Source organism: Leptonychotes weddellii, chromosome 1 (assembly GCF_054177405.1).
Source record: "Leptonychotes weddellii isolate Sample4059 chromosome 1, ASM5417740v2, whole genome shotgun sequence".
Classification (NCBI taxonomy): domain Eukaryota; kingdom Metazoa; phylum Chordata; class Mammalia; order Carnivora; family Phocidae; genus Leptonychotes; species Leptonychotes weddellii.
This window is the reverse complement of record NC_138369.1, coordinates 89,790,489-89,801,127: the sequence shown is the minus strand read 5'-3', so window position 1 is coordinate 89,801,127 and position 10,639 is coordinate 89,790,489. Positions and strand designations below refer to the sequence as shown.

At 38.2% G+C, this 10,639-nt stretch overlaps 1 protein-coding gene across 3 annotated transcripts in view; it reads right to left on the bottom strand.

Annotated features, from left to right (window-relative positions):
- Positions 1-4,426: 4,426 nt before the first annotated feature.
- Positions 4,427-10,639, bottom strand: part of AGTR1 (angiotensin II receptor type 1) — a 46,158-nt gene continuing 39,945 nt past the window's right edge. For all 3 annotated transcript variants that reach the window (XM_031039923.2, XM_031039917.2, XM_081827505.1), the window contains exon 3: positions 4,427-5,609. In XM_031039923.2, coding sequence (XP_030895783.1) covers positions 4,480-5,559 — 1,080 coding nt within the window. In that variant the 5' untranslated portion in view covers positions 5,560-5,609 and the 3' untranslated portion in view covers positions 4,427-4,479. The remainder of the gene's footprint in view (positions 5,610-10,639) is intronic.

Sequence of the window (10,639 nt, the reverse complement as noted above, 5' to 3'; positions counted from 1 at the left end):
TTTTTTAAAGATTTTATTTATTTATTTGAGACAGAGAGAATGAGAGAGACAGAGAGCACATGAGAGGGGGGAGGGTCAGAGGGAGGAGCAGACTCCCTGCAGAGCAGGGAGCCCGATGCGGGACTCGATCCCGGGACTCCAGGATCATGACCTGAGCCGAAGGCAGTCGCTTAACCAACTGAGCCACCCAGGCGCCCTAGTGTTTTTATTTTCTTTGTGTAAATGTCCAGTTGAATTACCGGATCATATGATATTTCTATTTTTAATTTTTTGAGGAACCTCCCTACTGTTTTTATCAGTGGCTGCACCAATTTACATGCCCACCAATAGTGCATGAGGGTTCCTTTTTTTCCACATCCTTGTTAACACTTGTTAATTCTTGTCTTTGATTCTAGCCATTCTGATGGCATAAGGTGATATGTCATTGTGGTTTTGATTTGCATTTCCCTAATGATTACTGATGTTGAGTATCTTTTCATGTGTCTATTGGCCATCAGAGAGGAAGTTCTTATTGCTCAAGTGGGAACGAACACATGTAGCTATCAAGCTATAGATCATTATATTCTGTTCCTTGATTAGAGACATGGATGTTGGTTCTGGAGTATGACATAGGCATCAGGCCCAGATAGAATCAAGGACTCAAGCATCTCAGGGCTTTTTGCCCTTTCTGTTAACTTCACTCTCACTGGGGACATGGCTGCTAATAGATTCCAAGCTTACATTTCACAACTTCCAGCATTGGGAAAGGGCCAACTGTTCATCAGTATCTGTTTGAAAGATCTTTAGGAAAAAAAAATCTGTGATTGGTTCACTTCAAGCCTGGACCAATTAATTGTGGCCTGGGGATAGGATTAGGTAGGAAAATGGTTCATTCTGAGGTGGTCCTGTCCTTGGGTGAGGTGGGGAAATTCCTATGATAAGGGGTGAAGGGGCACTACATAGATAGTTCCACAGGTGTTCACTACACAAATATATCAGACGATAGTGGATGTAGTTACAGATGTCATATTTTAACTGATTCAGTCTAATTTTTAAATTTGAAAAATCTGACTCTCTGACCATTAGCTCTGATATTCCACCTCTTCCATTTTCTTATTCCTGTTACATTTATTTTTCAGTCTCATCAAAGCTTCAATGTGGTTCTAGAACCAAAAAGTTCTATCTTTTCTCTCCCAACATGCAGCCTGAAATATTTAAAATCATAAAGTTGAATCTTGTCCCATACCATTGTCTACTGTTTATAACTTGCTTCCCTCCTTAATATTTAGGTTCCATCTTCCTGTGTTTAGTTTTGGTCCAGTGGATACAACATGGCTCTGGAGACCAAAACATCCATATGCAGCTCTTTTGTGAAGGTTGCACCCTGAGCATTGAGGCAGTGCGTGACTGCCTCTAGGCTTCTGTTCACTCCTGTCTCATCTGTTCCTGATTTACTTTCTTCTTTATCCTTGGGGAAATCATCTTTCATACCAGTGTCCAAGATTCCCTGGGAGTCATTTTCTTCACTCACTTCACGTTTATGATTTGTCTGAATCTGTTTTCTCTTCTGTGGTTCCCCAGATTGGCATGTTCTCTTGGGAAAAAAAAAAGGCCCAGTGTACAGAGTTATAAAACTGAGAATCTGTGGTATCAGATCTCTGTGAGCCTTTCCATAGCTTGCCAATCAAGCTACTTCTTACTTGGCTCTCTTTCCTACTGCCCACAGCAGCTGATTGAAATGTTTACTGTTGGAATGCATATTGGGATGATTTGGCACCTATAACCTTATGGTGTATATTCCTTTCTGCATACATTTTAAAAACATTCCAAAAAAATATGGAGTTCACCTAACTTCTGAATGTGTCAATGAAGAGTAAATTATGGCATCTCATCCTAGTATTTTGGTAAGTAGAGTCTCCACTTCAGTATTAAGTTGGTCTTACTGAAAAAAGCAATATTAATCATTGAAGTTACCAATGTCCATTTCATCAAATGGAACCGGGAAAAAAATCACAATATAATTTGATTAAATTTAAATGAAAACGAGGCTTGGAACATGTTATTCATGCCAGCTAATAAATACATGAGATAGAGGGTATCCAAATACAATTATCTGCCAGAAATCTTATCAACTGTAACTTAGCAAATGGTTTGGCAAATTTGAAGTACTTGTAATCACTTAGATTAAGATGGCTATTGAATAAAAAAATGGACGGGTTATACATTTGACTTGGAGGGAATTCAAATAGGATAAGTTTGCACTCTAATTTGGGATAAGATAGAATTTATTTTTTAGAGGTGATACTTGGTGAAAATAGTAACAGAACTTTGGAGTTAGTGGCTGGCATTATATTAGTGAAATTAAAAACAATATAAAAGGAAGATAATATGAGACATTTGTAACCACATTTATTCTCAAATAAATTCTCTATCCTTGGGAGTGTGAATGTAATAGGCTGCTTTGTGGAGATTCTGGCCCGCCCACCAAGACCTCTCTGAATGCCCGCTCCTTTGCCTACAGCTTCCATCGACTATCTCATACATCACCCCCATCTTTTGACCACTGTTTATTGAGTCAGATGGTCACATCAGCCTGCTCCGTGTGGACTCCCTAGCCAGGGAGGCCTCTAGGGAGAAAAATAAGGCAACTGCCTAAGTGGAGCAGAAATGCTACAGTACTTCCTTTAGGGCAGGTGCATCCCTGCTCTTGCATGTAGTACCTGTAGTACAGTAAATTTTCCTTTTTGTTTAAATCTAGTAAATATCCCATGCTGCTGGGACTGTGGTGAGATATGTTCATACATAGTTGGTAGTATTATAAATTGTTATAAGTTTTCTGGAAAATATTTGGCAATATGTATTAAGAGAATTAAAAATGTTCATATCTGTTTACTCGGTTGTACCACTTCTAGAACTGTATTGAGTAATTTATCAGATTTAGTACTTGAACATTTATCACAGTGCAATTTATGATAGCAAAAAATCAGAAAAGCTAAATCTTCCAGTTTCAGGACTAGTTAACTATATTAGAATGTGTCTGTATCTTGTAATGTTATTCAATTATTAAAATGTTTTAGAAAAATATTTAATGATGTGGCAAGCTACCATGCTATTACATTAAATGAAAAATCTGTATACAAAGTACTATATACATTCTGACTCAAATATCATGATTTATATATGTATGTGTGTATAATGAATCCAAAAAGGTAGAAGAAAATGCACCCAACTGTTAAAAATGGTAATTTTTAAGCAGGAGAACTAAATATAACTTATTTTTATGCTTTCCTATATCTTCGTTTCCTACAATGATCATGTATGTAATTAGAAAAGTCCTATTATTAAAAAATGATGTGTAAAATAATGTCTTATTTTAGTGTTATAAGAAATTGGTTTTTTTCCTTTGTTGCATAAAAAACTTCGAAAAACTCAAAAGGATGTATTTATTACATGCTGTGCAGTGGAATAAAATGTATTATTTATCTTTTCAATGGCAGGATATAAGATCTATAAGCAATAGTATTAAACTACCTGTTTTATTAAAATTTAAATGGAAATGTGTTCATAGTTACATTTGTCTTGTTTTAAAAATAAATCAGCATCCATTTTAAGTAATGAAGATTAAATACATTATGATAAAATTATTTTAAGGTTTGCCAGATTTTAATCAAGTAACAGTTTAGAGATATAGATATACATATACAGATAGAACATACACTTTTTATAACTGTAAGGCATACTTTATGATATATAATCTTTTTACCACAAAATATATATACTTCTCAGATATGAAACAAAACTGATATGACTAGGAAGACACTACTACCTGGGACCAGGGTAATACCTTTACAAGTAGTTTAGCTTTTATATATGATTTTGGTAGTATCTGTGTACAAATAAGCCAATTAGCTGGCATATTTTGGTAGTGTGAATCTATAAGACATTAGTTGACTTTCACAAAAGTTTCTGAAACTCGATGATTACTGCGTAGTAAGTCTATGTACAAAATGTGCAGTAGCATGTACAAGTGGGCCAGAGTTGCTAATAGCTAAATAGGAACAAAAGCTTTCCTGCCCTTTGGAAATTGGGCAGAGCAATCTTGAGCTCTGATCCCCTGTTGCTCCTCTCAGGGTTTAACATATTCCAAATACCTTTATGTGGAAATCAAAAATAGCAGAACAAGAGCAGACTGGGGAGATGTCATTTCTGTCAGTAAAATTTTCCCAATCAACACATTCATCCAGTTTCTGACATCATTCTTTGAGTGGCCATCATCTATCTAGTGCAAAATGGGGCGAAATATGGCTTTGCTTTGTTTTGTTGCACAGGGAAAGAAAAGCTTTTGTTCAGAGCTTTGGAAAGTTTCGTTGAGACCACATAACCTTTTTCTTCTTAAATTCTGAAAAGTAGCTAATGCTCATTTGGTATGAAGTGCTGTAGAGGAATGTTTTTCTTGCTCCTTCTTTCACAAGATTACTTCAGCGACAGGTTTCAAGTGTGTCACTCAACTTCAACACATGAGGCAGACTTCTTGGTGGATGCATTTCCATGATCTGAGGGGCGGTAGGAAAGTGTGCTCATTTTTGTTGATAGGCTTGAGTGGGATTTAGCCTTTGGGGGGATGTATTTCAGAAGCTGGAGAAAATATTTTTTAAATTTCTTCCCCAGAAAGCCATAAAAGAGAGGATTCAGGCAATTGTTAAAATAAGCTATGCAAATAGTGATGGGCATGGCGGTGTCAACAATATCTGCAATTTTACAGTCATGTATGATGCCCAGTTGGATCAATACATCCAGAAAAGTGAATATTTGGTGGGGAACCCAGGAAAAGAAAAAGAAAAGTACAATTGCCATAATTATCTTGAAAATATCATCATTTCTTGGCTTGTTCTTCTGAATCTCATAAGCCCTCTTTAAGGTCTTCCAAATAAGAGTATAACTTGTAAGAATGATCAGAAAAGGAAACAAGAAACCCAGTATATTCTTGGTTAGGCCGAGTCCAATGGGGAGGGTTGAATTTTGGGATTCATAATGGAAAGCACAAACCGTGATATTGGTGTTCTCGATGAAAAATACATTTCGGTGGATTATGGTTGGCAAACTGGCCAAGCCAGCCAGTAGCCAAATAATGATGCAGGTGACTTTGGCCATAAGCATTGTGCGCCGGAGGCGGGACTTCATTGGATGAACAATAGCCAGGTAACGATCGATGCTTAGACATGTAAGTAGAAACACACTGGCATAGAGGTTGAAACTGACACTGGCTGAAGCAATCTTACATAGGTAATTGCCAAAGGGCCAGCGGTATTCCATAGCAGTATAGACAGCCCACAGTGGCAATGTCAGTAAAAAGCATAAGTCAGCCAGTGCTAAATTCAAAAGAAAAACACTGGCCACAGTCTTCAGTTTCATGTAAAAGTAAATGACAATCACTACCAAGCTGTTTCCAAATATTCCCACCACAAAGATGATACTGTATAAAGTAGGGATCATGACAAATATGTAATTGTGCCTTCCAGCTTTGGGACAGTCATCTTGGATTCTTTTAATACCATCTTCAGTGGTAGAGTTGAGGATCATTTTGAACTCTTGGGTTAATTAATTAGTCTCAGACACTATGCCAGATGCACCTGGAGAAAATAAAAATGAAAAGGTAAAAAAAAATTAACTTTTGGTTATAAACATATAGTATTATTTTCAATCATAAATACAGTAACTCAACTTTAGTCTTAGGGAAAAATAGATACTTTCTGGAGAAAACCTGAACTGAGAAAGTCTAGGTTTACACATTTGAATTAATTTTTAGAACATATTGCTTTTCTAGGAAGTGATAAATATCCTCCAGACAAATGAAAGTAGGGATCCTATGTGAATAAACTTATCTAGGTCCTTTGCATTTTTTCTAGAAGTAAATCCTAGCTTCCAAATTGATTTAAAAAGCCTAATCTAAATGTCAGAAAATAACACTGAATTAAACTAGTTATTCAGGAACACTTGAGTTTTTCCAGAGGTAGGCAAGGCTAATTAATTTGTCTTTAACCTCAGAAGTGTGACACATCTGTATCTTATTCTTCAAACCATTTCTTCCATTTCACAATCTTTACTTAAATATAAACATTATTAGTATCCTCCCTGAAGTCATCAGAATAGCTTCCTCTAGGTTACTGAGGAAATTGGTCATTGTGGGAACTGATTTAGGAAGGGATAAGGGGGAGCGCTCAAAACTTTGTGGAACAGATTCTTGCCATGGTTTCCCAGGCCACTACAGGCGAGACCCACTTTATTCTTTAATTTCAAACTCAGTCTACCACAAGAGACTGAATCTCCTAACTTGTGTGCTTGCCAGAGATTTCTGGAGTGAACTCTGAGGTTAACCATTTGTATAACAAGAATGTCAAATGAGCAGAATAGGTCAGGATTATCAATAAAACATGTCTTTTTGTGGGGGCTGAAGATAGCAGCAGTTCTCTAGGATTTTCGGAAGAATCAGGTGCTCAGGAATGAGCTCCATAAAGACTTCTGCAAATATTTGCTTCAATATTTTACATAACAAGTAATCAGGCTATTCATTTATGTGATTTAGAAAATCAACATATTCTGCCCTAGCAGAGTCTGTCAGAAAACCCTTGGGAGGGAGGCTGAGGATGCCGTGAGGGTAACATCACAGGATGTGGCACAGCGCACTCTGAGGTGAAAGCTCAGCATCGGGCACAGGCGAGGCTGACTGGGCGGGAAAGGGGTGCTGGGTAAAGATCCTCTTGCTGCACCAGGAGCAGGTCTCTAGAAGAGCATGGCTGTGCATTCCTCTCATTCCTCTCAGCAAAGTATCCTAGACAAGAATAAGACCCTACTAGTCTGCCCAGGAGAGCTGTGCTTGGCATCCAGGAGAGCTGGATGAGCACATACACCTAAGGTAGCGTTCATCTTGGTATAAAGTGGTGCTGTAAGAGGGATGAGACTCAGGTAGCTAGATTTTAAGAGCGAACACTAGGAAGGAAAAGCTTCTTAAGTGGCCTCTTTGCCTCTCCCAAGAGGTAGTTACTCTCCTTATCCAAGGTTTTGGCTTCCTGTCCCCACCATCTCCTCCTTGTGTACTCAGCCTTATATAATTGAAATGTTTTTCTTCTCTTTTCGTTCATGGGAGCATTAGTATCCACAGACAAGCAGATGTCACATCCTCTGTGGAGCCTTTCTGACTTGTCTGGGCAATTGGCTGTTCCATTTGTTAAGCCACTTTGGCACTTTGGATGCAAGGATTGACACTGTATTGTAATGGTCTGTTGACCTGTCTTCTCCACTGGTATGTCAGCTTCTTGAGGTAGGGCCTGTTTCGAATAATCTTGTTTACTGTTGGAGGCCCCAGCCTATTCCAGGGGACAGATGATAAATGTTTGATGAATAATGCAGCCAGAGGACAAAAGAATGAGTAAATGCATATAACTTAAAAGCTGTGAGTATAACATATTGAGACTAGTTTCCGTGGGGCTAATGAAATAATTTACATTTTGTTCCTGAAAGGATCTTATAGAAAATACTCAATGTTAACCTGGGTCTCACTTTGGATAAAAAATCCAAACCAAAAGCAAAACCAAACCAAACAAACAGACAAAAAAACCCTTGGTACTTTTAGAAATATGTGGTTTCTAAAACAGAAGATGAAAAGGAGGAATAAATATAATGGAAACTAGGGCTAGGCTCTCAGGGAGATATGACCTATTTCTTCCTCACACAGAAGGATTTCCCTATATTTTGCTGATTTTTCAGTTTATTTTATTATAGTTACTGAAATTATGCCAGTTTAGAAATATAAATTCCTTTAGGTAAACAATTATTCTCTATTAAAAATTAAATGCTTCATAAAAGGTTTATGGGCTAGCAGTCATTTATGCCTTAATGTGTATTAATTTACTTATTTGTTCTTCTAACATTTGGTTGAGATCAGTTGGATTTTGCCTAGGAAAAAGTGGAAATGTCAAGGTTAAAGAATCTCAAAGATTAAAAAGCAGCCTGGGTGAACTCCATAACTGAAAACTAGGGTAGAGGTAAATATTTGCTTCAGCTTGGGCACAAGGGCACTAACAGGAAGGAAGAAACTTAATGCTTTACAATCCCTTGGGGGCCATGAGCTCGAGTGCTTGAAAGTAGGGAGGAAATTCTCCTCTCTTTCTTCTTTTCTCTCTTGACCCTAACTCTAAGAGTACACGTCTCAGGCTGGTTCCATTAATACTGTGTCTGGAGTGACTAGAATTTTATTCAATAGGCTGGAACTGTAACCATCATTTATTAAAGCATTTCTATGGGAAAATTTGCATTTGAAAGGACCAGTTTACAAACATATTTTGGACTCCAATTCCTTCACAATCTGAGGTCAGTTTATTCTTCAGTTCGTACTGATTCATATTGACTAATGTTTAATATTAAAAGGCTGCTCTGAGTAACTGGGGGAACATCACTGGAAAGTTTAGTAAGGTATTATTTATTTATTTATTTTTAAAGATTTTATTTATTTATTTGTCAGGGGCAGGGAGAGAGAAAGAGCGCACAAGCAGGGGGAGCTGCAGGCAGAGGGAGAAGTAGGCTTTGCGCTGAGCAAGGAGCCCGATGTATGACTTGATCCCAGAACCCTGGGATCATGACCTGAGTCAAAGGCAGCCGCTTAACTGACTGAGCCTCCCAGGCGTCCCAGGTATTTATTATTTAAATGAGTATATCACTTGAGAAACTCTGGACATCACATTGAATATACTAATTAGAAGAACATTTTACATAAATATTTATATAAGTAATGACCAAGACTTCCTGCCAGGTAAGGAAACAAATTTTCTCATATTTGAGGGGAGCAGAAAGGGGAGAGGAATTTTAAGATGATAGAAACAATGGGAGCAAGCACAGGGAAGTATAAATGCAAATAGTGCATTTAATGGGCAGTCATCCATTTATCATATATTCACTGAACACCTACTATGTGCTGGGATTAAGGATGCAAAGTGAAAAAGTTCATATTCCTTCTCCTCCTTTTAGGCATTTGAGTCTACCGGGGAGTGGGGGGAGGGGCTTAGAGCTTTAAAGACAGAATTATCTCCATTGTTGAATATTATGCCATAACAGGATCATATGGAGTGTTCCGTATTTATCATTGACCCAGCTTGGTGGTGGGAGACTGGGGGAGTGATCAGGGGCACCCCCGAGAGAAGATGGTATTTGGACTTTGGAGGATGTATGGGAAACAAAGTGGTTAGAACTTAAAGGCAACAGTGAGCCAGCCGAGGTAGAGTAGAGATTGTCATCACTTGAACTTTTCCCTCCTTACAGATGCCTGCAGCATCATCCATGGGAAACTGTTCTTAAAAATTTACAGATATCTCACAACCGCCTGGGCAGTGATGTCAGATCTGAATGTGCACTGGATGCGAGGGTGACTCGGGCCATAATGGTGTGCAAGAAATATCGTTCTCTGTCAGCACTGCTGCCACTGATAGGCTTTCCTAGAGAAACCAGATTCTCAGGAAAGAGGGAAAATGGAACTCTTGTGATTAGTTGGCACCTATGATTGATGATAAATGAGTGGGAAAGAGTAGGGTTCTTTTCTCTTTGAAGCCAAAAGGATGCTGTTTTGATGAGGAGCCAAAGGAAAGAGATGTGATCTGTTAGGAACAGCAAACTTATGAATCCCAGAAAGCAGCTACATTTCATTCTATTTCTTCTCCCAGTAGGTTTTTCGGCACGTAGGATATACTGATTAAAAAAAAAAAAAATCAGGAGATCTACCTCTCCCTGTTTCTGAGCCTAACCACAGCTTTTACACAGGCTCTGTGCCTTATATGAATCCCATAGCACCATTTCTTCTTGGGGGAAAAGAGATGGGATTTGGAGTCAAAATACTTATAACGGAATCTTCCCTTGCCACTTACAAATCTATATGGCTCTGGGTAAGTCACTGCGTTTCTCTGAACATAAGCCTCAGTTCCCTTATCTGTGGGAATGGGAACAGTGATTCTTATTGCATATGATTGTTATGGGAATTAAATGAGATAACCCAAAAGCATTGGGCATACCTTTCAAACAGTATGTGTTTAATAAATATGGTTTTTTGAATCTTTACTATTATTTTTTTGAATGCAAGCGAATGTTAACTTAGCCATGGCTCAGAAAAACATGAAAGATTTTTTTAAAAAGGTTTATCATTGGTAAGTTCTTTCTCTTGACATAAAAGGCTAAAAATACCAGGACGTTGTTCTTTCAAAGTATGAGTAAAAAAATCATCTTAAACAGCTGAATACACTGGCCCTGAGTCAGGTGGGAACTTTCAGTCTGCTGTAAACACAAGGTTGGCTCATGGTGGCCACCCTACATTTATCCACTGCTTGCTTTCACAGTAGATACCTTGTGTTCCTTGACAGCTTCCTTTATTCTTTTTTTTAATTTTATTATGTTATGTTAGTCACCATACATTACATCATTAGTTTTTGATGTAGTGTTCCATGGTTCATTGTTTGCGTATAACACCCAGTGCTCCATCCAATACATGCCCTCCTTAATACCCATCACCAGGCTAACCCATCCCCCCACCCCCTCCCCTCTAGAACCCTCAGTTTGTTTCTCAGAGTCCATAGTCTCTCATGGTTTGTCTCCCCCTCCGATTCACCCCCCCTTCATTTTT